The sequence below is a fragment of the Carettochelys insculpta genome, chromosome 7 (assembly GCF_033958435.1).
Source record: "Carettochelys insculpta isolate YL-2023 chromosome 7, ASM3395843v1, whole genome shotgun sequence".
Classification (NCBI taxonomy): Eukaryota; Metazoa; Chordata; order Testudines; family Carettochelyidae; genus Carettochelys; species Carettochelys insculpta.
The window spans coordinates 60,829,292-60,857,284 of record NC_134143.1 but is presented as its reverse complement, the minus strand read 5'-3'; the positions used below and the strand labels follow the sequence as shown (position 1 = coordinate 60,857,284).

General features: G+C 41.8%; 1 protein-coding gene across 5 annotated transcripts in view; it reads right to left on the bottom strand.

Annotated features, from left to right (window-relative positions):
* The window catches only part of HSPA12A (heat shock protein family A (Hsp70) member 12A), a 193,871-nt gene that overhangs the window by 34,157 nt on the left and 131,721 nt on the right, over positions 1 to 27,993 (bottom strand). For 4 of the 5 annotated variants that reach the window (XM_074999069.1, XM_074999074.1, XM_074999071.1 and 1 more), the window contains 4 exons: positions 26,057 to 26,184; positions 17,001 to 17,187; positions 15,525 to 15,629; positions 12,591 to 12,707 (listed from right to left, as the gene is read on the bottom strand). In XM_074999069.1, coding sequence (XP_074855170.1) covers positions 12,591 to 12,707; positions 15,525 to 15,629; positions 17,001 to 17,187; positions 26,057 to 26,184 — 537 coding nt within the window. The remainder of the gene's footprint in view (positions 1 to 12,590; positions 12,708 to 15,524; positions 15,630 to 17,000; positions 17,188 to 26,056; positions 26,185 to 27,993) is intronic. The other variant, XM_074999072.1, reaches the window with a different exon arrangement.

The window sequence follows — 27,993 nt, the reverse complement described above, 5'->3', positions numbered from 1 at the left end:
GCTCCAGAAAGGGACAAATACCCAGCAGTGAGGATGAGTGAGAGGTTTTTTAAAGAATGCCCTGAAATCAGAAGAGTGGGGATTTCTGGACGCCTCTGAATTTAGGACCGGTTACTTGCCCAGTCCATAACTCTGCTCCTCCCACAGATTTGGGTGAGGCTATGCAGACGAATTCCTGCATGCAGCTGAATAATATAAATCCCTAATGTTCCAGGAGCACTGAATTCACTAGGCTATGTCTACATTACAAACCTTATAGAGAGACATTCCTGAGCAACATATATTTTATGGACGTAATCAGTAGTGTAGATGCAGCATTAGTAAAAGAAAGATGGGGAAAGGACAACACTGCATTTGCTAGGACCTGAGCTTTAGCAGAAGCAGATGAAGTAACAAAACAATTTCAAAAACAAGAAGGCCTGTGGCACCTTATAGACTAACAGATATTTTGGAGCATCAGCTTTCGTGGGCAAAGACCGCTTCATCAAATGCAATTTCGGAAATTGGAACTTGCATGGAACTGTCAGGAACTGAATGAACAAACTTCCACACGTTGGCATCCACCCAAAGGACTGGGGACTGATTCTTCTTGTAGTTCCAACTTTATCTTAAGCCTGACCAGATGCTCAGTTATAAGCATATGCATTTCTACAGATGATAAATCCCATTTGGTCCAAATGGTATGGTTCGGAACACCAAAAATCCATGTCAAGCTTTTATCTAAGGGTTCTCTCATTTGCTAATGGTATTTCAGCAGTTATTATTCTGTCTTGTCACTGGCTACATCTACACTAGCCCCTTCTTTTCAAAAGGGGCATGGTAATGAGCAAGCTCGGAATATGCTAATGAGGAGCTGCTATAAATATGAAGCACCTTATTAGCATAATGGTTGCTGTGGCAATTCGAAAATGCTGCTTTTGAATTGCACACCACCCATGCAGACGGGGGCCTTTCGAAAGGACCCCGTCTTCGAAAACCCCATGTTCCTAAAACCAAATAGGAATAAGGGGCTTTTGAAGACTGGGGGGTCCTTTTGAAGGGACCCTGTCCACATGGGTGGTGCGCAATTCAAAAGTGGCACTTTCAAACTGCTGTGGCTGCCATTATGCTAATGAGGTGCTGCATATTCATGGCAGTGCCTGATTAGCAACTTCTGACCTCGCTCATTACCACGCCCCTTCTGAAAAGAAGGGGCTAGGGTAGATGTAGCCACTGTCTAACCACTAGGCCAATACTGTAGCCCAGCAGTTCTCAGACTTTAGTAACCAAAGGATCCTTATTGAAAACATTTCTACGGACCCCCAAGCTGGCTTCTAGTTTTCCCCAAGGTGCTCAACCCTTGCTCAGTCCCAGACCCCATCCCTACCTTTCCTCTTCCCATCCCATCCCAATCCTGCTCCTTGTCCACCCTCCTTGCACGGCACGTAGGAGACACAGGAAGGAGTGTGAGGAGCTGAGCAGTGGATCAGTTTGTCCTCAGTTTGAGAACTGCTGCTGTAGTCCATACTTTCATAGTCCATGATAGCATGATCTGGAAGCATGGAGCATGTGTCCCTTCTTGAACAAAGGCTCTCCTGGTGTCACTGCCTCTAGCTATTGTCATAGCTCCCTCCCTGCCTTCTACAGCAAAACTCTACAGCAAGTCCATCACAGCCCCACATGCCAGCTTTCACTTCTCCCTACTTATTCTCTCCTGGTTCCTAGGCTTCTCCCAATCCTTTCAGTTTATTGACACCTCAGGGCCAGACCCTCTTACCCTCTACCATCCTCTCTGTGATGCTCTGGAGGCACAAATGAGAGAGAAACTAGCTGGATCTTACCAGCTAAGGATCCTTTCAGCATGGGTACTGCCACAGCTAGTTCCTATACTGGAGTCTCCACTCCTGACCCTGGTGTAGGGGACATGTCAGAGGAGCTTGAGGGTAGGTATTCTCAGCTGGCAGACAGCCCTGCGGGACTGTCACCCTCAGCAGTAGATTGAAATAGCCATTCCTGGCTGTGTGCCTTTTCTAACATGTGGCTCCTAATCAGGCCCACCAATGGGGGTGGGGGAGAAAAGAGGACAGCTGCTCCCAGGCCCAGCCTTTCAAATGGGCCTGGACCTCCAGCCACCACTGTTGCCGCTACTTTGGCAGCCAAAATAGCAGCAGCAGATATTGGAGTTCTGGGCCCCTTTGAATTGCTGTGGCAGCAGAGTTGTGGCTGCGTGCAGCTTGGAGGGAGCAGGGGATGGGGGCTCAGCACCACAGTCCTGGCAGCGCTGAGGGCTGAATGCTCTAGATCCCACCGTTTCCATCATTGGTCCCATCCTTTCTGGGGCACTGGGCAGGCCCCCCTCTCACCTTGCCCTGGAGCCCGGGGCAGCTCTCGGTAGCACTGCTCCTAATGCCAAACACTTCCCATTTCTTCATATATCCTCTCTCCTCTATTTCTAACCCATTTCTAACAGAACCATTCCTTAATGTCTCCTCTCCAGTAAGGTTCCTCCTTTCTGTGAGCTACTGTCTGAGTCTTGCCTTGACACTTAACCCTGCAAGACTTTACAAAGACAGTAAGAGATGTTCCTTACACCACAAAGCTTTCCCTGTGACTACAAGGAAGACAGATGTACAAGATAACTTCTGCAAAGCACTGGTGACTGCTGGTTAGTGTGGGACTGGGATGAAGAACTTCTGATTTTCATTCCCTACTGTGCCACCCCAAGGAGGAAGATATCCTCTCTATGCCCCAGTATATTCACCTGTAACAAGTACAGAGCAACACAGCTGCCTCCCAAGGTTGTCTTGACAATTAATATTTAATCCCTTACAGCTCCTGGGATGAAAAGAGCTACCAAAGTATAAACTACAGGCTGCAACTCCTAAAACTGACACCCTCTGGTCTGGCAACATTCCTGGTCTGGCAGGACCAAAGATGCTCCTAGACCAGAGAGCCAGGGCGGAAGAGCAACCCTGAGCCAGCGTCCCAGCAGCCGCATGGGGGGCCAGAGCCAGTGCCTTCCCTCAGCTGCATGCAGACTACGTTATACGTGAAGGAAAAAGACCAAAGTAGTTTATAAAAGCAGACAAGGAATCTGTCACTATCCTGCAACTTTTCCATTGGCCCAATCCACATGAAGATCTTAATCTTCTCTACTTTGTGACTGCTGTGTCAAGAGCTTGCCTTGGTGTATCAGTGAGAAGGAACAAATCATATCTGACACCATGACAGAAACATCAAACTCACAGTGAAAAGGCTAAAATTATTCAAGTGCTCAGAGGACTATTTAAAGAGTTCAACAATCTTTTCAGTTAGAAGTTCCACTTGATCCTTCTGATTTTGAAGGGAAATATTCCTCAGACTAGCTGATAATTTAATCTGAGTGGATAAACACTGTAGCAGTTTTGAAAAGTCTAGAATGTTCTTGCAACACTAGCAGTAATCAGACATTTTAACATGTAAATTAATGAAGAAATGATCAATTTAATACAAAAGGGATTCAAATAGCCAGTATTTTCACTGAGTGCAGCATTAGTCTGACCACTGCACTGGAACCTCATCGCAAACTAATTTTAGAACAAGAATTCAACCTGCATGATTTTTGTTAATCTAAATGCAAAGAGGCATTGGAAAAGTTCCCCCTTCCTAGCAAAATAATTTTCCGGATTTTGTTTAAAGATATTTTTGTGGTTAAGACCTGAGACTGCACCTCAGGAGATCTGGATTTGATTCCTCTATTTGTGGCTGTGTCACAACTTCCTCTTTGAATTCTTTGCACTTCACTCAGGTTTAAATTTGCAAGAGGGCCCAATAGTCTGGGATGCCTCAATTTCTGAGTATCCATCTTCACCACATAGGGACTGGTTTATAGAGGTGATGTGGATTGGAACTGTTGGTGGTTAACACCTTTGATGATCTGGTTGAAGACATGTCAAGCTGGTTTCTCACTATACACATGCCTGCTTATAACCATTTATTTCTGATAAATTTAAATTCATTTGATATTTTGCTCCTGTCTTCTTGCCTATTAATAAGCAAGTCCCATTTTGTGTGTAGAAAGTACGTAATGGGGCTTATTATCAGTGGCTGTTCACAAATTTGGGTGCTGCATTCAGATAAACAAGACAAATATACCTTCATCTGGGCCTCTAACCGGCAGCACCTAGAATTTCAACACGGAATGCAGTTTGCCTCCAGCATGATCTTTGAATAATGGACTGTGGGAGGTTGTAAAAGCACCAGCAGGTGGCACTTCTGGGTTTGAGCAGCTGTTGGGAATAAGGGGACTTTGAAGTAGGCGGGGTCCTTTCGAAAAGGAGCCCTGTCGGGACGAGTCGCAAGGCGCGTCAATTTCGAAGTGCCGCGGCTGCCCACATGCTAATGAAGCGCTGAATATGCATTTCAGTGCTTCATTAGTAAACTTCGAAATGGCCATTTGCGTGGCCATCTCAAAGTTTGGGGCTAGTGTAGACACGGCCTTAGTGTCGCAGAAATAAGATTCTAAGTTGTTTGGGTTCCTTAACTGTGTACTTCTATACTTTCAAATGGTTGGGTTTCTTCAGTTTTAACCTGGATTTCCTCAGTTTCTAAAAACTGCTTCTTGGTTTTTACCCTTCCATTATCAGCACATGCTCCCTTCTCAACTTCCTCTTCTCAATTTTGGTAACTTCATTTAAAACAATGAAATGTTTATGACATGCACTGAGAACCCAAGAAGGCAGCAAGTTAGCTACCCTGCAGAGACTTGGAGCTTTACAGGATACAGGACCATGGCAACTTAGAACTCCAAACGACAGCTGAGAAGACAGAGTGCAAGGTAAACTACAGAGCTTAGCTGTGCTGCTTGATTCCTGGCTTGCTACTTAACCTCTGTGCCTCAGTTTCACCCCTTCTCTCCAGCTCTTTCAACTCTTGCTCCCCATCAAGCCTCTTAGTCTCCACAATTGTTCCAAAACTCACAAGACCAGCTGCAAATCCTAGCCAATCAGCAGAAACAATGGGCCAATGAGGATTGTTCACAGGAAGCCAAAACTGGGGCAGCAATTGATGCATGGATTATTGGTATACAGGAGATGACTTTGGATACCAAGAGGCCCAAAGGTCCACTACCTCCAGGGCAAACCTGTGGACTTTATCAGATTACAGGAACTGATGGAGCTAGGGGAACTTGGAATCCAGCTGCCTGTACTGGGATGTGCTTCTGCTGGCTGCTGCCTCCCTCTTATTCATTTGTATAAATGACAGCACATTCTAAATCCAGAGCACTCATCCCTTCATGAACAGGAAGAACTAATCTTGTAGTGGTGCTAAAGGAAGTCACAAACCCTAGAGTTCTACCACCTTCACTTGAGCCCACAAACCTTCTTTATCCTCCCACTCTGGTACTGTAGTGCAATCATCCTGGCAGATGCCAACCACTGGTTATTTGTGAGAAAGGGTGGAAGTCTTGCTGCCTGCTCCCTGCTAGTGTGTTTGTGAAGAGTCTGCTGCCAACTCACATGGCCCAGCAGAGTGTGAATATTCTTCTGCTACCAGAAGCAGGGGTGTAGCAATAGGTCAATTTCTTCCTCATCACTGTGTCTTAGGGTGAGGAAATCATTTTTCTCAGGCCTTTAGGACCCAGAAATACCTTTAGAAGACACTTGTTTCAGTGAGACTTCATTTCTCTAGGGAAGGAAACTTACGCCGCTTGCCAGCAATTGTATTGGCAGGTTATCCCAGTAGCACCGCTGATGTGGCCAAGAACAGATATTTGAGTGTGAAGCACATGGAATTAACATTCTATCCTGTGGTAGTTGGGGATGGTGAGATGATGCCAGGAGAAGGTACCTCATTTATGAAAACTGGCTACCAGCAACTAGAACAGGGTTGAAATAGTCTGCATTGGGAGATGTGTGGATTAGTTTTACGTTTTCTCTTCAGTTAATCTTTAAAAGCATCTGGGGAGATCTCACCAGGGACCTTTACTTCTCACCAGCCAATCAGTCACAGTCCTTCTGGGTCATCATAACAAATGGACATACCCTGGATCTTGGTGGGATCAAGGTATCCCTTTATTTGTTTTTTGGGGCATTTCCATTGACTTAATGAGACTGAGTAGGCTCAAATGGCTTCCTCCGATACATTTTTAGAACTTCAAGTATGTACAACACTAGGAAGAAGAGTGTTACCAATTCTCATGATTTTATCAGAAGTTTCACAATACTGAGGATTTTTCTTAAAGCCCCAGCTTCTGGAATCATATGATTATGTGAAATCTCAGCTTTCATTTACAAATAAAACCCCTCAGGGTTACACTGAAAAGCTTAGAAAAGTGAACCCCAAAGACTCTATAATCACATAAATAAAGAGAACCTCAAAATCATTGTTTTTTAAAGAAAATATTGGCCTTTTAAATCAATGTAATGATGATTTGCATGGCCATTTGGAAGTTTTTGGCTAGTGTAGACATGGCCATGGTGATGAATGACAATGGAAGATTCCACCCCCTGCAATATTCATTACACCTCTCCTTTCATGTTTGTGAAACAATAGTGATTGCTACATTGTTGCTTTGCTCTCCTTTCTTGTTCTAAAATTACTCCTGGAGCCAAGCTCACTAGTGAATGCCCATCAGTCTGGATAAGGTTCATGTATCCAGCACAGAGGAAAGCTTGCCAGTTGGAAAGGCTGTGCTGGCAGGTCTTCAGGCAGAAACAGGGCTGCAGGAGCACACACTCTGTTCTTCCACTGTGGTAATTTTGTTGCAGCTAGCTCCAAAGTGACCAGTGTGGAAAGATGCATTTGTGCAGCAGATGAAATCATAGCAAAGAGCGGCATTAGTGTCGTCATGGACTGCATTATATTACACTTTACAGGGTGCAGAAAGCCACCAGCCATTGCTGATGGAATTTGTATGCCTAGCACTCACAGTTTTATAGCCTATTAGGCTCTCATGAGCTCTCCAATTCCATAGCTTATATTTTTGCAGGCATACTCTCAGTACACTGTACATGTAACAATATCACTTTATAAACACTTGAATGCTTATGTTAATAAGATTTCATAAACATAAAAGTGAAAGTATTGTCAGAGGAAGGTAATCCCACGAGCTTCTGATTATCAGGACAATCTATTCATTAGCATGGTTCTGTCTCTGGCAGCAAGTGCCATTAAAGAAAATGCTTCTGCCTTTCTAATGCCTCTAATACGTCTAAATCTACTTCCTCTGCTAAGCAGTTTATATCAAAGGGTTGCTACAATGTAGCTGACCGCAGTAAGAGGACTCCACAAGTTCAAAACATCTTTACATTTAAGTATCAACATCAGATCTATATTTAAAGGAAAAAAAAACCTGATTGTTACAGCAGCACCGGATGGGAAATGAACAACTGTGCCCTGCATCTCAGTCTAAGTCTCCCTAGCTTAGAAAATGAAGGGAGCATTAAGTAATGAAATAATAATATAAACAAAAATAATGCAGCAGCAGCTGCAGACTTTCAGTGAGATAGGCTCCTAAGGGCCAGATTTTCAAGAGTATTTAGGCACCTACAGATGCAGATAGGTTTTTCGATTTTTCGAAGTACAATAGCCCCTCGAGTTACGAGAGGGTTGTGTTCCCCCACACCCTCACATAACCCGAATTTCAAATAAATCAGGCCAGGGGGCTTTTTTCCCCAGCAGAACACACGTCCTGCAGCCAGGGAAGCAGTAGGAGTGGAGTTGAGTTCCTTTTGAAAGGTAACTACTGGGGTTGGTGGTTGGGGGCGGAGGCAGATGGGAAAGGTTAAGCCTGGTGGTGGGTTGGGGCCATGGGAGGGGTGCAGGGGGATTAAGCTGGGGGGGGGGTTAGGGCTGCAGGGGAGGTGGGGGTATGTGCGCGCCAGAGACACTCAGGCTCAGTGTAAATCCGGGTCGCGCAGGGTTGGTGGAGGGAGAGTTGAACTGGGGCCACACAGGGTGTGAGCTGGAGCCAAAGCCAGGCGCGGGGGCAGGGGGGTGTGAGCTGGAGTCAGGTGGGGGGGGTTGAGCCTGAGCGACATGTGGGGGGGTCACAAGCCAGGGCTATGCGGGGTGGGGGTGAACCAGGGCTGGGAGGGTGTTGAACCAGAGCTGCGTGAGGCCGGGGGGGGGGGAGGAGGGGGTTGAGACAGGGCCATGGGGAGCAGGATTTTCGAAATTGTGCATTTCAAGGGATTACTGTACCTAAACAGGAAGGGCAGCTCACTCTATCCACAGGATCTGTTTAGATGCTTATACAATTGAAAATCTAGCCTAAAGACCCTTTTGAAAGTGGGATTTAGATTCCTAAATCACTTTTGAGAATGTTATCCTGTCGGTAGGTTTTTAACAGGACTGAAGAAAATAAACTATTTTGCTCCTGCATGTATGGAGTTTAAGCCCACAGTCTTCTTAAAGACATAGCTTCCACTGAAATGAAGGGAAGTTAGACCTGTAGTAGAGCAGGCTTCTGTTCTAAAGTTCATCAGGACTGTGCCATGAGGTCACACAGTGCATGTGATACACAAGTAAGTCTAACTAACTGGAAAGCTTCATTCCAATGTGGGCTATAATGCGCTGAAGGTGATTAGATTTTCACTGACCTTTAACGAAATTACTGTTTCTTCAGTCATGCTTTGGTTGTATGCCGATGTAGTCTTCACTAATTGTAACTTAATTCTGTAGGACATCCCATATTGCTTTCTGACACTTCTATTGTTTTTGGTTTCCTGTCTCTCATGATATTCACTCTCTATCCCAGAAAAAAGCCCAGACTATGATGCATTCTGGGAAAAGATTTAAGTATTTAGTTGCTTTGACTTTTTTTGGAAAACAATGCCTTCCAAAAAGCAGACTTCTTTTCTGGTGGAAAATGTTTGACAATAGAACAGATGTGCACAACTAATGAAACAGCACAAATGCAAAAAAGCAATGGCATATTGCACTATTTTATTCCAAAGGACGCATTTTGAAATTCCTCTCCAGAGAGCTGCAAAATATTCAGCTTCATAAAATAGCTACAAATGTTCTTTGTTAGCATCTCACTGAATTGGAAAGCCATTTATTTTCTATGCTTTTAAATCCATTTACCGAAAATAAAAAGTTGAACGTCAAAGTTTCCAATACATTTTACACATATATCAATACTGATAACAGACTATCCAGTACTTCACATCTTTAAAGAGCTGTATATAGGAACAGAGGAACTGTTAGATTGGAGTAGACCCAAGAGCCAGTCCAATATTTTCTCTCCGACGGTGACCTGACCAAATGCTTCAAGGAAAGTATTGTGGAGTAATCTCCCCACACTCGGCACCGTCATGATCTCTAGCAAATAAATACTGATGTAAGCACTCAAGAATGAGATTTAATATCCCTTCTACAAAATGTGTCACAATTAATTTCAACATCTCTGACATTTGTGATATCCGTATAAATGTTCAATTCCTTTTGGAATCTTATGTTCTTAGCTTCAATGACTTCCTGTTGCACTAGCGTTCCACACGGTCATCACATGTTGTGTGAAACAGGATTGCCTTTTATCAGTTTCACATTTCTCATCTTTTAATTTCACTGACTGTCTCCTCTGGTACTGACCAACCTAACCAGTACAAATATTAGCTAAGCCCCAAAACCAGTTAGGTAAATACTGTTACCTGCTTTCTGCACAAGGATGAAACTGAGGCAGATCTGACATTCAAAAAAGAGCCAGAATTAACCCACTGGAATTCCTGGCTCTGTGTTTATTCCTTTAGGCATCTCTCTCTCTCTCGCTCTCTAGTTTATGATAGTCCCAGCTATATATCATCAAACTACACATCTCTTTTGAGAGAGCTGAATACACAGTATCAAGATTCACAGAATCATTGAATGAAAATGTTTACAACATCAGCAAATAACTGCTCAGTTAACTGATGTTCATAAACCTGCAGGGTAGTTTGCTCTGCACTGATTATATTTCACACACTGTGCTTTACTTTCTTTCTTTACAGCTTCAGAATTCAAATATTCCCATGACACTCCAACCCATTCCCTAACTCTTATTTCCACTGGCATATTGAAGAAACTCCAGTTTGTAGATCCCACTCTTTCCTTACTGAGCCTGAAGAAGCTGTAGATAAACATGAATTGGAAGAATACCACTACTAAAAAGAGACACCTGACTAGAAATATTGAGGTCTCCTGATAAACAGGATACTGCATCCAAACTTCATTGGTATGAGGCCGCACAATCAGAGTTTTTAAGTACCCCGCAAAAGCAACATATTACAACAACAAACTGCTAGGAGACTGGGCTGCTATTTCTCATTTAACTACACTTCTGGAAATTTACCATAAATGCTATTGAAAAGTTTGGACAGCTTTCATCTTTTCATCAGATCCCTTTACTGTACTGCAACAAGACAACCTCTTTCTGGCATACATAGCGTAAGATTTACAAAATTTTGAGAAAGCCTGTGTTAAGTCATTCCCATGCTCCGAGGCTAGCCCCATGCCTACTGAAGTTAATCACAAATTCTTTCTGATTTCAGTTACAGCAGTGTTGTGCCCATAAATCCCCTGATTATATAAACCACATCACTGTAATGCACAATCTTTTGGGAGGGGAGAGGCCAGGAAATAGAGCGATCTCTAATGGACTCCCTGTGAAGCAGACATCAGCAATTGGACATGGCATAATAGGGTTATATCCTGTACTCAGTTTACATAGTTACAAAAGGTATTTAGCTTGTGCTTGGAAACCCATACAAGATGGGCAGACAAGCCTTTTACCACAGACTTCAAAATCTTTTTCAATGATTTGTCTTACAAGCTGTATACTATGAACTAATGACTGAGTATGTTTATTCTTTGCCAAAGATACTTCCTCTGTTATACTGCCTACCTCAGCTCCCTCAGACAGATTCCCCTTCAGTACTCATAGCTGCAAGACATGGTCAACCACTTTCGACTAACTGAAGGGCAGACGTTTCCCGTTACAAAGCAATTGCTTGTTACCTCTTTACACTTTCCTCCACTTATTTCCACACCCTCTTACTCTTGTGGCAGCAAATCCTCATTTTTAAAAGCTTGCTTGTTCAAATATTTAGTAGCAAATGCTCAATTTAAAAAAAAAGTTGTGTATTTGGTTTGAGCAGCAGGATGGATCTGATAGTGGGAATATATAAGACTGCAAAACTCTTACAAACCAAAAGAATCAGTTTTTTTCTGCTTCTGTTCTATTTACATTTTTAAGAGTCAAATTGTGTTTTAATTATGTCTTCAATTATTTCTCCATTTCTTTTCATTTTCTTCAGCTGTTCATGCATCCTCCTTTAAAGCCCTGTAAGTCCTCTCTATGTATCAAGCTTGCTGATAAAATAAAAAAAAAAAAACAAAACACAATCACAGACACAGACACTATTCAAGAACATTCCACTGTGCCACAAATGCGAAATGTCAATAGAACTATCTAGCCTTCTCCTTACTTAGCTCCCATTTAAGGGGCCCACATGCACATAGACAGCAGGCACACAACAATATACATAGATAACAGAGGGGTGTCTCATCTTTCAGATTTACCTATAACTGTGTCCTTCCATCAGAACTTTAAGTGTGTTTTGCTTCTGGCACTATCATTAGCAATCCCATAATACAGACTGTTAAGAAAAATGTTGCTCAACATTAGAGATAGGAAGAACAGAACCCAAAAACAACCTGTGAGTGCCTCCCTATAATACTTTGGGGGGTTACTTGTGCAACCCTAGAGAGCTTACAAACTGTGCATTGCATATATGCTACCACTGGGACATATAATTAATGTCCAGAAAAATAAAAAAATACAAAATAAATACCCATATATGGGTGCTGGTGCTGAGGGTGCAGCAGCACTACCCACTTCAAGTGGTTTTCATCATATACATGACTTATAGTTTAGTTCAATGAATTTCAACACTTCCCACTACACACATTGTTCCAGCACTGGATATCCTAACAAAAAGAAGGACATGTACATCTAACATAGCAAAGGCACAAACGGAGTCTGAAAAGACAAATAAACACTCTATGAATTTTCTAAAAGAATGTCAGGATTTTTTTTAATGCACATAATCTATTTCTGAAATGAAAACCATATTTGCATTTAATTTTCTCTCCAGGCTATCCAGACCCATCCTACTGAGGGAATATTGGCAAAGTGGGGATAATTTCACAGCAAAGGATTTCTGCTCTCTCATCTTACTTCACTTTTTAGTTACGATGCCAGTGTTGAGAGTTAAGAAAAAGTTATGACTAGTATTTAAACTGTCCAGTTCTTGAGCTTCAAATCTGAATCTGTTCGATAAGCAGAGCTCTCACTGAAATCAGTGGGAGTTCTGGGCATAGAATGACTGAAGGATGCATTGATGGGTGGCAATATAGGAAGCTAGATAAATAGTCCAGGCATCTACTAGGGTGAAAACTTATGACTTGATACATACTGTTTTTGGCTGGCTCAGCACTCCAGTGTTTCTAACTCAGTCGATTTCCTTTCTCTTTAACGTGCTTTTATGCAGAATATATTCTTGCTAGTGAAACTGAACAAATGTTTCAGAATGAACCTCGTTATTAGGGATTTAAGGAGTTATTCCTTCTCTCTCATTTCCCTGTCTTACCTTGTATGCAGCTTGTCTCATGAACTGCTTGGCGGGCTGTTTCCAAATAGCAGGCACTGTGATGACCCATCTTATCTCAGAGTTTTCAAACTCTGAGCCAGCTTGATCACTGAGCTCCTATACCAAATGAAAACACAGAGACAGATGTAAAATTGACACCAGCTGTTTTATGAATATATATGGTTTTCAGCTGGCTCAGGCGAAGGTAACTTCCCCTTTTCGTAATTTTAATGTTATGTTTCCATTACAAGTCAGAATGTTTAAATCACTAGCCAACATGTCAAGAATGCTCATAATACCAGCTCTGGGGTAATAGCACACTTTCCCTAAGAGGCCCACTGAAAGGTTTAGTGGAGTTCGATTTTCCAACGAGTTCAGGCTTTGCTGAATATACCAACATATTTATGTATGTTCACAGTAACAGTATGGTCTTTGCAGCCACTTTAAAGAGTTCACATTTACATCCTGATAAATGTACAACAAATTATTTGCCGTAACACTGGCAAACCCTGTATTTTACAATCTGTGTTTGTCAATGGCTGCTTTATTTATTGCTTAGCTTTAAATAAATCCTTTTTTTTTTTAAACAAATGGAGTCAATACAATTTCCTCTTACTAAATTTTTGGAAAACATTTTACTGTTGAGGGCATGAAAAAACTGATTTTGAACAAACATTTAACAGTAGCATTTTTTTTTAATAGTTTGCAGTCCATTTGCAGAGTAGGTTATATCTGTGACATGTTTTGGGAACAGTGCCAAGTAAAATGCCATTGTTATACGGCCTATTTAAATCTCCATTCGAACAGGGTAAATGATGGCCTCCTTTAGAATGTAAAATATTTTCTATCTCCAGTTCCCTGAGGTGTTGTGTTCACTTAGCTGTCATGCAATTCAAAACTTGTGGTAGAAAAGCAGAGATCTCAGATCACATGGCACTTTGTTTGATCTGATTATTATACACACAAAGTTGTGGTTCATTTATGCTGCTTATTTTGCAAATATCTAATTATTTTGTACAAAGAACATTATATCATAGAACTCTGCTTATTTATACCAGTTCAGGTCCAGAGGATGCAATGGAGCAAAACTGCATATGGCTGTACAGCATGCCCACTTGTCATCTCAGAACTTCCCCAAGCTGTGTAGGATTTTAGTTCTGTAACGCACAGCAAAATAGTTAGATTCCTAAATATGAATCTGAAAATGTAGGGGTAGGTTGGTGTCTTCTCTCATGGCACCCATAAAAAAATCGAGAGAATCAGCCAAAGAGAATAAATAAATCCCATTGAAAGAAAAAAAGTAGGTTAGCTATCTAACAAAGAGGCTGTTTAAGTGAGATGTACTCAAATGGAGCTGTAGGGACAAATTCTGCCCTAGCAATACCTATTCACACGGCACCAGCATGTGTGATTCCAGAATTCAAGCCTTAGCTCACCACAATCCTGAGTTTTACTAGTCACACCGTGCGTATAATGTTCCTTTAGGAACAGCAAACCTGGTAATTTCTGTTCGTGTCCAGAAACAGGCTGGATACTACAGAAAATACTTTCAGAGGGACTAGGGTGCACCTATTCCTGTAAGGCGCTTCTTACTTTGGTAAGGAGCTGGAAGGGCCTGCGTGAGATTGTTTGGGTGGCTAACAGACTGGTGGTGTTAGGGAGCCGACACTCAGTTAAGCACAAGAAACTCTCTCTCTCTCCCAGAGGCTGGAGGGTGACAAAGTGATTCAGTCTTGGGCACCCCAAGAAAGGGTTACAACAGCATGAATTGCTTACCTATGAAATGTCTTTTGTAAGACAATACATGCTATAAAGCTTTTCACCATGACATAGGAAGCAGATACAGTAAGTGCAAAGTGTTGCAGCTTTTCTGTATGTGAAAAGGGAAAATAGAAATCCAATCTCTCAACTCGTGATGCTCATGTTAGGAATTTTGTTTTCTTTATTGCAAAGAAATGAGGCCACTTTCATCTCTCTTCTCCATAAACATCAGCCATGTTATTAGAAAGAACAAAACCAAAAAGGGCACTTTGACATATAAGTGACGCAGGGAAGGCAAGACACTAGAATAAGCTATAACAGACGCTGCCTACACCATATCTCCCTAGTGCTGGTAAGGTTTTTATACACAAACATTCTGTCAAGAGAAAAAAACCTGCTTTCTGTTCACAGCTGGGTGAAGTCTCTCCTTATGCAGAGAACTGGCACAAAGTCAAGGCACCATGTACACCCGCAATACAGGATCTAACTGGGATTTGAACATTATCTGCATTGGAATGAATTTCACCCAACGGGTGACTCCAAGAATTTTACAGCTAAAAGCTAGTAAAGTTCTGGAAATTCATCTCCGCTAAGGGACACATTTTCATGTGACTCACCTCTACCTACTCACTGCAAGCAGTCGGAGATTTGTCTGAACAAAGTTCAGGAGGAGTCAGCCTTAACAGATTAGTCTATCATCTCCTGGATAGAAGAGAGACTTTAAACAAACACAGAATATGGAATGCCCCAGCAGCAGGAGAATCACTATGAACAGCACCAAAGAAAGGTTTCAGATATATTACTTCTGGAGAGCTACATATGAAGCTACATGTTACACACTCAGATTCTGAATCACACTTCGCTCAAGCAAATGCCAAACACAAAGATTTCCCTTGACGAGAAAGGAATAGGTCAAAAAACAACATTCCACTGAGAGAACATTCAGTCTCAGCATTGTGGTGATACCAATACATCCTCTTGCTGTCCCTGTAAGGAAGGAAACCACTTAAGGCTATCCAAGACCATTTATAGTCCCCAACTTTCCTGGAGTTCTACAGCTGCCCCTCTTTGTGTACATCAAACACTGCTGGAGGCTGAAGCTTGGCAGGGTCAAAATTGATGGGACAGCATTTGTGCTAGTTATAGAGCTGGATCAGGAAGTACTTCCCCTACCTTGAATGCCTGTTCCTTAAAGAACTGCAGGGCGTAAGCAAATATTTCAAGTGCTTTGACTTTTTTGCCATTTGCAGCTGTCAGATCTGTTTCCATGGTGAGATTCTAAAGGAAGAAAATAAGAGGTAAATGTTAAATTCATTTCCCACTGCTAGAGGGGAGGGAATTCTTCCTTGCTGGGACCCATCAGCTTAGGAAAAACTGACATCTATTGTTTTGGCTTTTCTCCCCTAGTCTTCTTTTGGAGATGATCTAACCAACCACAGGGATTTACTAGATTATATTTTGCTGTTTATTTTTAGGCCAGGTTGTTTGTACGCATCAGCTGTAACTACAAATAGTTGCAGGAAGAGCTTATTATGTGGATATTTAAGCTGCTAATTTGCATATATTTCCATGCAATTAATTGCAGCCATGAAACTGTATGCAAAAAAACCCAAACTCTAGGTAAGGATGAAAAAATCATATATTTTGAATTCCTATCAAGGTAAATGCCTCCCAGCCAGAGCCTGCCTCTAGCATCCCAGCCCCTGCACCTCCTCCTGCACGAGGTCACAACCCCCTCCCAGACTTTGCACTCACTCCTACACCCCTCCCTCCAAGTCACAGACACCTCCCAGACTTTGCACCCCTATCTCCTACTCCCCCATCACAACTCCAATCCCTGTACCTCCTTCTACACTCCTGCCCCAGGTCAAAACCCCCTCCCAGACCCGTCAGTCCCTCTCACACCCCTCCTCTAGGTCTGAATGCTCTTCTATACTTGCAATCCCCTACCCCTGGACACAACCCAAATATCTGCACCCTGTCCCTGCACCTCTTCCCCAGGTCACAACTCCCATCCAGACCGTGCACCCCCTTCTACATCCCTCTTCCAGATAACTATCCTCCCCTGCACCCCCTTCTGCAGCCATAGGTCACGACCCTCTCCCTTTCACCCATACTCTCTCCCAGATCTCAACACCCCAACCACACACCCCAATCTCTTACCCTAAGGTCCTTTCTGCACCGCACCTCCTTCACAGACGCCACACTTCTTCCATTAATATCATAGAAGAGTGTGGCCCTTGACCAGTTACTAAATTCTTGGAGTGGCCCCAACCCATCAAAAATTTTTGCCCACCTCTGGTATAAGTGGTGCAAAGGCCTTAGGCAAACTCCCTGCTCAGCAGGAGAATTTCATTCAAAGAGAACAGACAAGACAGGATGGGCTGGAAGAAGCAACTGCTAAGGTCTAGAATGCCATTAATTAAAATATTTGATGAAGAATGTTTGTTGCTGGCAGAGGGAAGCAAAATTAAGCAGCAGGTACTATGTTACAAGTTCCACTTAATACAAAAACAATTTTTGTACAATTACGAATGTTGGTGCTCCACGCCTGGCTCATAATTCCTAATGAAATTTGGCACAGCCCATACAAAAATATGCTTAGTTACAAATGCAAAAACATTGAAGCAGAACTCAGTTATTACTTACACTAGTGGTGTGCAGCTTCATCTTAAACTTTTCAAAGTATAACCAATGCTTGGATTCGTTTGGATCCAAGTCATGATAGAAATCTCTTGCTGCATAACCAAAGCTATGAAACTTTCTTTCTGGTGTTAAGAGGATAGTCGTTGGAGTCTTCTGATTGGAAACGCCAGGATCACCACCTTCCCATCGCCTGTAAAAAGATGAACCACCTTCAAGTTAGTGATTATTGACATTCACAATTATATGTTTATTAGTGCATTGTGTAAGCACAGCTGGATTTAGCAACAGGTTACAAACAAGAATTTCACATGAGCAGACTTGGATGTGAATCCTGTTTAGGCCAAAAGTGAACATTTAGTCACACCTAAGAAAACTTTGTTTCAGATAGCTTTTAACAGTCTTCACACATGATTATGGATTTTTCAACAGTATGGTTATACCCTACCTGTGATACGTATATAACTCCCATAATGTGAGCTACACAGGAGTAACAAGGGGACAAGTTCATTGAAAGTCAACAAAATACATAAAATATACATTATATTAAAAAAAGATCAAAAGAACATTTAGGTTGCAAAGCCAAGCACTCAAAAGTTTGGAAACGCCAAATTAATTGTTACTTATACAATCTTAAATCATCTTTCTTGTCAATGTGTGTTATAATATAGCCTTCAATTACATTTAAATACCATTTCCCAAGACCTTATCAAGGAAATCCCATTCAACCAAATGCCACCATGAAGTTTTGGTTTCTAGCCACAAAATTTGCCTGGGATTCCGGACAACTCAATTAAAACAAGCTTTTCACAGTTGACTGTTGCTTCTGCATTCTTAATTTTCTGAGTACCTAGCTTGAAACCTTAGGGACCATATTTACAGAAGCGCTGAGCACTCACAGCTGCAACTGAAGTTAATGGGAGCCATGTTTTAAACATAATGTGCTATAAAAATGCTAATATTCTTAAAAATAACACCCTACGCTCACAATTTAGGCAACCAATATTGCATACGCTAGTATACAATGCTAATCTTTCTCTCTGCGCATCGGTTCCCCATCTGCAAAAGAAACATAATATAGTAGGGTCTCAGTATTCGCTAACCTAAGATCTGCAAATTTAATTATTCATGAGAGGCTGCTTCCCTCGGGCTCCGGGGCACTGAGCACCAGCAGCTGCTGCTTCCCCCAGGGTCCCAGGCAGGGAGCACCACAGCTGGGGGCTGCCATATTCATGAAATCCAACATTCGCGAAGGCTCTCAACATGGAACCCTCGCGAATGTTGAGACCCTGCTGTACTAAAACCCTACCTCACAGGGGTTGTGAACAGAAATTCATTAACGTTTGTGAAGCACTCACACATCATGGTGACAATACAACAGAAAATCCCATGAGTAAGGTAAAGATTCTGTCATCGGTATTTTTAGCAAAAGTTAGGGACAACATATGGGCAATAAACAAGAAATTCATGGAAGCTTAGCCCACAATCTGTCACTGACTTACTCTGGGCCAGGGAAGATAACTAACAGAGTGCTGCTGGGGGCTGACCTCTGCAGCTGCTGCTCCAGCCCCACTGCTGCTCCTGCTGCAAGAGCTGACTCCCACCCCAGACAGTGCTTCAGCCCTGAGGCTGCTGCTCTAAGTGGCTCTATGGCTGACTGCCAGCCTGCTTATGCATCTGCTTCATGGGAGCTGACCCAATCCCGGAGCCCAGAGGCTGACAGCAGCTCCAGCCCTGGAAAGGTCCTGGAAAGTCATGGAATCTGTGGCTTCTCTCGCAGAATTGTGCCCCTTACCCATATGGAAAGTACAAGCTGCATATTCAGCGAAGATTTGGATGGTGTGTGGAAAATAAGATATGGGGTTACACACTGACCAAAGAGGATAAGTAGAAGTAATGAACACTATAGATATATATACACACACACATGGTATCGCCTGTGCATTGAATGAGACAGGAGGCCGTATGCAAACAGCATGTAATCATGTAATCAAAAACTACAATTATAATTAGAGCTGGTTGGGAAATAAGGTATTTTCACTGGGGGAAAATTTTGACTTTGCAGGGTGGGGGAGAAGGGAGGAACAAGTAGCTGATGTGGGGCTTCATGAGAGTTATATCTTGAGTGCCTTGGCCAATGTATGTTCCCTTAGGATGCACTGCACTCTCCCTTCTCGAAGAGCTGCCATGGAGCATCATGGAAGTCTCTGGACATGTTACATTGTGAGAGATGTAGTCTAGCCCATGGAGGAGACTGGTGGCAAAAGGCGCCAAAAAATCTCCCAGGAGGCATTGAGATGACATTTCTAAACTGAGTATTTCTGGGTTTGGAGTTAGTTTTGCTAAAAATTCATTTTTCAGTTAAAAATAGTTGAAGTGGAAAATTTTCAAGCAGCTATACTCCTAATGCATACACACAAGGGCCAACGTAAGGCTGCACGAACGACCTTACTTCTGGCATTTTCTGATTCTTTGAGTCCATGACCTTGTGACTACGATGCTGGTTTCTCCTCTGAGTTCTGTTGTGGTTATGTAAAGAAGGCCTCTCCCTCTCAGAAGAATCAGCTGTACCGTGTCAATTCTTTGCATACAGGGAGTGCACAGGTTCCTGACTAAGCCTCTGTTCTACAGTTGTCTCTCTGCCTTTCTTCTTTTCCTCACCCATCAAACACCAGGCTAGACTGTCTCAGATGCACAGGTTTGTCACCTTTAGAAAGAGAACCAGAGGGACAGTTTCTTTACTCCCAGTTCCTCTGACACAGGCCTGGGAAGAAACGGCCTGTTCCTCTGTTCCTTTACTCTGTTCCTCCGCCACAGGCTTGGGATGTTCTATGGGGTATAGCAGCACAGGTACAGTCTCTTCACACACAACCTGTGAGGGGATTTTATATGGAAACTTTGATGAATTTAGCTACCAAATCCAAAGCCATCTCTACCAAGCAAGTGCAAACTGAAAATGTTCAGAGTCTTATAACTAGCCAAATTTGAGCAAATTCTCACGGGGATGGAAAAAGGGACATACCTGACACACCATGGTCTCCTTGCTGCAAATTTTTAAGTCTCTGCACCAAAGCATGGGCAGAGCCCAGTGCTGATACAAATCTGTTTCTAGATACGATACAAAGACTGATCCATAAATGAGGATAGCTAATAGAAATAGTGGATTTCTGGATCTGCAGGACTCTAAGCATGAACACTGGTGATTTCAATCAAAAGGTTGTAAAAAACTGGTAACTTGGCAAAACCATGTAATTTCCCCCTTAAGCTTGTCTTCACAGACAGCTGAACTATTTTTGCTGAACTAGGCTAAAATCCAGATTGAAGCAGATAAAATATGGAAAACTTCAGCCTAAATGGTTAGCATTTGGCAAAGTTAAAAGAAACCAAAAATGGGGTCTTATAACTGGAATTTTGGGCAATGTTAGCTGTAGGCCAAGCTATTTCTTCTGCATATCACATAGTTTATTTAATTTAGCATGCTTTGTTTTACCTACTGTATATTTTATACGAGGTGCAGTATTGATCCTAGGAAAATGAATATAAAACAAATTACAGCATTTTCCCAGGTAAGATTTTAAAAAATGGATCAATAACAACTGAATTCTAATTTCAGAGGGGTAGCCATATTAGGTGTGGTCTACACTAGACTTTAAACAAGACTGCAGGTATGGAATTCTTGCTATGGCAATTGCACAGCTAGACTCAGAGTGTCTACACAACGCAACTGCTATTTCGAAATAATTTTGAAATAGTGGTTGGCTTATTTCAAAATTGGTAAAGCTCATTCTACGAGAAGTAGCACCTATTTCAAAATAGATGCTGTTAAAACAGAGAATAGCACCTATTTTGAAATAAGCCATAGTGAGTCCAATGACCTATTTTGAAACAGGCACTGTAGCTATGTCTACACTACAGCAATCCTTTGAAAGAAATTCTTCTGGAAAATCTCTTCCAAAAAAACTTCTTTCAAAAGAATGCGTTCACACACAAAAAAAGGGGATCATTCGATCCGCTCTTTTGATAGAAAGCATCCACACAGCCCCTGTTCTTTCAAAAGAATGTGCCAGGGATTGAAAAATCCAGCACCATGAGGACTGCTGTTTTGAAAAAAGGGCCCCGGGACATTTATACCTTTTTTTTTTTTTTTTTGAAAGAATCTTTCGGAAAAAGGCGCTCTTCCTCGTCTGGGAGAGGAAGACGGCCGCTGGAAAAATGCTGCATTCTTCTGATTTAAATTGAAAGAACGCATTTTGCGCATAGATGCTCTGTGGGATTTTTCTGAAGAGCCTCAGCTTTTTTGGAAAAAAGCTTGCTAGTGTAGACGTAGACTTTCTGTTTACAGGATGTATTTTGAAATAGCTAAATACATTTTTGTGTGTAGCAGTGTTATTTCAAAATAAGCTCTTCCAGAATAGCTTATTTGAAAATAAGGCTGCTGTTTGGACACACCCCACCATTGCCCTGACAATCAGAGAAATAATGCAGTACATAAAATTTACTGAAAAGTTCAGGGGACACTCCCAGTGATCTCAAAAAACAGTTATAATGGGCAACAAAATGCTTTCCATCTCCCTCCATCAGACGAGATTTTGTGCAACACATTTAACCTGTCTCTTAGCAGATCAGCCCTGGCAGTAGAAAATGTCAAGCACCAAAGGATCTGCTCTGATATTTCATTATATCTTTTGTGACTTGCCACTTCAATTTTGTCCGATGAATTTCAAAATCTTGGATTAGATATAAGGAGGCAAAAGACTCCAATGTCTTACATAGTATGAGAGATAAGGATCAGCACGGGGATGTACACCAAACGGTCAGAAAAACTGTTCTGTAAGGGTTCCACACACCATATTTCAGTGCGGATGTTTCCAACGCCATCAAGATGACTTAGATGCTCAATTCCTGGTTGTTTCTAATGGAAATCTGGCCTCCAAATCCCTCAGGCAGATTTTTAAATCTGAGTTTACATCTCTGCTCAGACATAAAAGAGCAATAAATAAATGTAACAGGAAGTTTGACTTTAGTTTGACTAATAGTAATAGTCTTTAAAAAAGACTCTTATGGCTTCTGCTCTCTTCTACGGAAGGGAAGCTGTGGTCCTGTGGACTGAGCCAAGTAATGCACTTATGTTCTACTCATGATTCGGTCACTGACTCACTGAGGGAAATTCTGGCTCTTTCAAAGCCTGTAATGGGAGCTTGCCATTAACTTCAATGGTGTCAGGATATCAGCTCTGTTAGACACATCACGCACCTTCTTTGCACCTAACTTGGTCCATCTGCAAAGTGAGGGTAATAATGCTCATTTTCCTTTATCACACAATTTGTGATGCATGTGAAAAACAATATACATGCACAGTAATAGTATTCTACTTGCATGTATAGAATCAGGGGAGCTGGAGAGAGGCTAGGGATTGGTCCATGAAAACTTACTGAAGAATCTTGGCTTTGGTTTACACATAACGGGCTAAATCCTCAGCTGTCTAAACTCATGCAGCTCCACAGACTACAGCAAACCCAGTTTTCAGAAGTATAGGATCTGGCCCTATGTTACAAGGGACAATGAGAGATTAAGGGAGGGTTGGTAGGAAGAGGGAGAACAAAGGTTACTGTTAAGATCATATGATCGTTCTTCTTTACACACACATCTGGCTGACAAAGATGCAATTGAGGGAATTATCCTGGCAGGTGCAGGAGATGACTCTAGAGCAGCAAATTAATCAATGAAACAAGAGTCAGAGGAAGCTCTGAGGTCATCAAAAGGAGTCTGAAGTCTTTAGGCGAGCAGGGGGAGATGGGAGGAAGAAAGCGAGCACTACAAATCACAGTCCACATGGAAGGAGAAGGGTGGAAAGTAGGAGATTGAAGTACAGTGGCAACACTGAGGCAAGAAAACATACTCTTCTTCTCCATGTGTGAAATATCCATGGACATCGATGAGAGCTGTTCGATGTCTGGATACAGGGGAGACTCATGTAGTTCCATCCATTTTCCTATAAATTTATGTCTCCCCAAGTGAAGTACTTAGGACAAATTCAAGTACCTGCTATTTAAACAACCTAAATATTTAGAACTTCATGTAAATCATGATCAGCTGATAGGCGTTCTTCAGAGGATGCAGGATATTTCTTCCTAACCCATCAAATGGGCTACAAATATCCTAACAGAAACACTGAACAATTAAAGGGACTTTACAGGAATCAAGTAACCAAAACTAAACTCTGATGTCAAGGTAAATTAGACACTTAAGCACATGCTCAATTCAAGCACTGAAATCAATAAGACTCCCTACATACTTAAAATAAACTTCATGCTTTAAGGGTTATGCTGAATCAGGGCTTAAAAGATTTTCTCTGTATGCAAATACTGGTGTTTACAACAAGAACAACAGATGGAGCCAAAACCATCATTTTGGTTTGCCTATTAATTATATTTTTCATGCATATAGCATGCTACCAAGATTCAACAACCTACTAATCTATATCACTGATATTGTTTCGTCTGGTCTTATAACAGAGGAAACATTTTACAGAGAAGCAGTTTTGTTAGAAGGTAGTCAAAAATCTAAGTGTCTGGACAAGATCAATGTTAGACAGGCAGAGATCCAAGATTTCTTAGCAAGGAAAGGGCAATGTATCGCTGGTGTGTTACATTTTCATGTAAACATCCTCAAAAAGGATTCAGTTGGAAATTCCATTTCCTGTGCTCAAATATTTGTAAATGATCCTACATGTAACCATAATTATGTAAATATTTTGAGCTTCTTAAAGCATTCTGAAGTACTGGTAGTCAAACTTCTTAAACTTTTAAAATTACTTCTAGTCAATGAATTTCGTAATTCAAAAACATGTCATAGTTGGAATGGGATCCTGGAACACTTTTTCCAAAATTTTCTATGGTAAGTAAGAGACAAAGAACGTAGAAATCTATAATGTGTGTTACTGCTAAAAGCATGAACTTTGTGAATACAACTTCAGTGGTGAAAGCACAGAGTCAGTAATTTTTGTAAGTGTTCTTGTTATTAAAATGCTTGTTATGCCACAAAGGAATTTTGGGCACTACATTTATTTTCCTTCAGATTTTTGTCCTTTCAATTCAGTAAACTTTTAAATTTTCTCTTTCTAACTGAAAGAAACATGGCTTGTTCCTTTATTCTATGTTTTGGACCAACATACAATGATATCTACACAGATCCATATTACCATAACAGCACATTGTTCACTTTATTGCATTGGCTTTGTCTAAGTTCCATATAAACTAATTTCTCAGCAAAAAGTTTGTGGCAAAGGGATATTTAGGATCTGGAGAATATTTTCCATCAATTGTACAGGAACTCCTTTTTAACTACCTAACCCTGCAATAACATCTGCACCAGTAGACTTCTGCAGCTGTACAGAACCCAATGCTTTTAACTATTTTCTGCACAAGTACAGAATGTAGATCAAATTGCAAGTTGAGGACTTAAGATACTATAGATCAAATTTTGGGCTAAATTGTTGTATGGCATCACTACCTACAATTTTCACAGTATACTACAGAATTAGAGATGCTAAGTTTTTGTAAGGATGGCACAGTCTGGGATCACCGAAATACAATCGGAGATACTATCTGTTCCTCATCCCCAATATTTAATTCAGATCCCCTATTTTAACAATTAAAATTAAGAATTTTATTTTGCATTTAAAAGCTAATTTGTAAATTGGATACGCAAACTTATTACTAAATATGGGTTCAATTCTGCTTCCTATACCTATTAAAGGTAAGTGCTGGTCAGCAGTTAATTAACCCAACAACCTCAGGAAGTGCCAATGGCTTTGGGCTGATGAGCACCTGAGGAACACAGTGGAACTTTAATGGAGCAAATGCCATCAGTAGGCAGATGAGCCAGTTCACTCACTGTCATTGCCAATGATATCCCCACAGGACAGACTAGTAATCAGCCACAGATGAGAGGCACAATCAAAGGCTACATCTACACTCCAGCGATCTATTGACAGAAGTTGCTGTTGGAAGAGATCTTCTGGCAAAACTTCTGTTGACAGATCACATCCATGCACAATGTGGACTGAAAGAGCAATCTGCTCTGTCGATAGAGACTGCCCAACCGCTCTCTCGACAGATTGGCCAACTGGAAGCTCAGCAAACAGGGCTGCCGGGCGAATCAGAAGCCCTGTCTGTCGACAAAAGGGACCCCAGAGCGTCTACACTCTTTTTTTGTTGACAGGAAACTGTCAATAAAGGTGTTATTCCTCAGTGCGGAGATGCAAAATGCCGCCGGTGGATGTTCTGGGTTTTGTTGACAGTTTGTTGACAAAGCACATTCTGCGTGCAGATGGTCTGCGGGTTTTTTCCACAAAAGCCAGGTTTTGTCAGAAAAAACTGTCTTGTGTAGATGTAGCCTAAGAGTAAAGCTCCAAAAGGCAATTCCTGCAGCACAGCGGGATCCAAAGGTATCGACTCCCATTCTTCCTTTGGTCCATACTGGTGAGAACAACAAGGGTACACAGACAGGTGGTTAAATCAGTGCCTCCATATCAACTGCCCAGACTACTGCAGCCGAATCAAATGCAGAGGATACTCCATGCTTGCTGGCAACATGGACAATACCAGGAAGGTGGCAGATACATATTATAAGCAGTACGAGGCAAAAGGACAGAGGCCTTGCACAATCCAACGTGCAATGATTTCTCTATTCGGTGCTTTGAGAAATGAACTCATTACTCTTATAAATATGCAGCATTCATTATGTTAATGTGGATAAGAAAGTCGACCTCTCCAGTTATAACTGCTCCCTGAATGTTTCTGAATAGTCAGCCGATTTTTCCTTTAATTCACACCATTTTATAAAACTGAGCAGTAAGACACAGAGAACATGTTTACTATTAGAGCAACTAAAATAATATAAAGAGGAATAAGAGAAATTTGCATCATAAAGGGGTGGTTTTGCAATGTTGGCTGTATACAAATCCAGCCATTCCAAACCCACGCTGACTTCAGATGTAGCATCTGCAGACAACATGCACTATCACTATCAAGAGCTCAGTGCTGCAATGCAGCCCTTACCTCATCACATGAATACATTCTGGTTCCTTGGTGAAGCTGTAGGCATAACCACTGGAGGTCGTGCCAAAATCAATAGCCACAACAACGAGAAATGACTGCTCCACAGAATCAGTTGCATCCGAGTCCTTCTGTTAAAATGACAGAAACAAAACAGATTTAGCGTCACGGTGTAGAAAAGGAACTTTATGTAATCTGTCCTATCTTTCAGTGGCGCTGAACTGCAGCGAGGCATTTATCTGTCTCCTGCAGAAGAGAGCAGTCCCCTAGAACCATGTCTGCAGGGTGTATCCCTTAATGGGCATGGAAATGCAATGAACAACCAAATTAACAGTTAATTTTAGTATCTATCACAAATTCAAATGAATCAGAAATCCTCTTGTGTTTACTTCCAGAAATAGCTGAGACCTGTATGACTACCTACCCAACTTAGAAATGTATCAGCTGAAAAACATGTTGTACCTGTGTGTATCAGACATGGAATACAGTAGACCCTTGACTTACGCAGAGGTTGTGTTTTCACACAACCCCACATAAGTCAAATTTCACGCTACTTTGGGGAGCCAGAAAACTGACCAGTGCAGCAGCGCTGGTCAGTTTCCTGTCTCCTGTGAATGGTGGGCAGTGGAGAGCCTGGCTTTCAGCTGCATGCTCCTGTGAGCTGCGGGGAGCTGCAGCCTGGCTCTCAGCTGCCTGCCCTTCACAGGAGACAGGAAACTGACCAGCACTGCAGCGCTGGTCAGTTTCCCCACAAGTGCTGGCCAGTTTCCCAAGTGGTGGGGCAGCCCAGAGCCAGGCGTCAGCTCCCCAACACCATGAGTTGCATTAAAGCAACATACACGCAACTTGAGTGTATGTATTTTGGGGTTCTACTTCATATGATGGGCATATGACACATGGAATAAATAGTAGGTTATTAAAGTTTACTCAGCATGGGGTGGTCAGGCTGCTCAGAAATGGTGAAGCCAAGAGGAAACTATGCAGGTCTATCCAATAACAGCCAATAAAGCAAAACACCACAGAACAGCACCATAAACTGCTTTGTCTCTTATGGAAAACCTATTCTGGAAATAGTTTAAAGATTGCACTGAGATTAATTCTAGTATCCTGCTGCCTGTTCCTCTGCCTGTAAATGCATGGGCCTCAGTTTAATTTGATAGGTCCCAGAGGAGAGAAAAAAAAAACAAACCCTGATGAATAGCGTATACAATATCTCTAAAAACATCTTTAATCAGCTTTTCTATTCACAGAAGTAAGCGCTGAGGGTCCCAGGAAAACCATATTTCTCCTTCTTCCTCTGCCTGAGAGTCCCCATTTCCAGCTTTGTGAATGCATAAAATATGATGCCTTTAACTGGTTACTGCCTTGAAACTGAGTATTGCTTGTTCTTGGCCTGGGGCTACTGTTGTTTTGTAGGAAATAGGAAGAAATATTTTGTGGTAGGTTTTGTTGTTGTTGTTGTTTCTTTAAGACAAAGGCAGCTACTTGAAGCTGCTCAGAGGGCTGAACTGATGGAATAAAACCTGGCAGAGAGAGATTTGTGAACAGAGTATAAGCAAGGTGCATGACAAAACTGTACTAACTGAATGTTTCTAGCATTTATCACATAGTTCTTCTTGAGATTTTGCTGCCATGGATATGGCAATACACTGTACTGTACACAAAATGGAAAACTTAATTCAACCTTAACTATGCAACTGAAACCAGAGCCTCCAGAATATATGTATATACACACCTCCCACTTTTTAGTTTCTTCTATTCAGGCATGTAAAAACACTGTATAGACACAGCTTATGTTTTTTTTAAAGGGATATCACCACTTAGACTGTTCAGCTTGAAAAACCTGGAAGGTAACCACCCACCAAAATTCTTGCGCTAAACTTGCTAAACTGTCTAAGCTGTATAGTCATTTTGGGTTCTTAACTTCAGATACTCCTAAA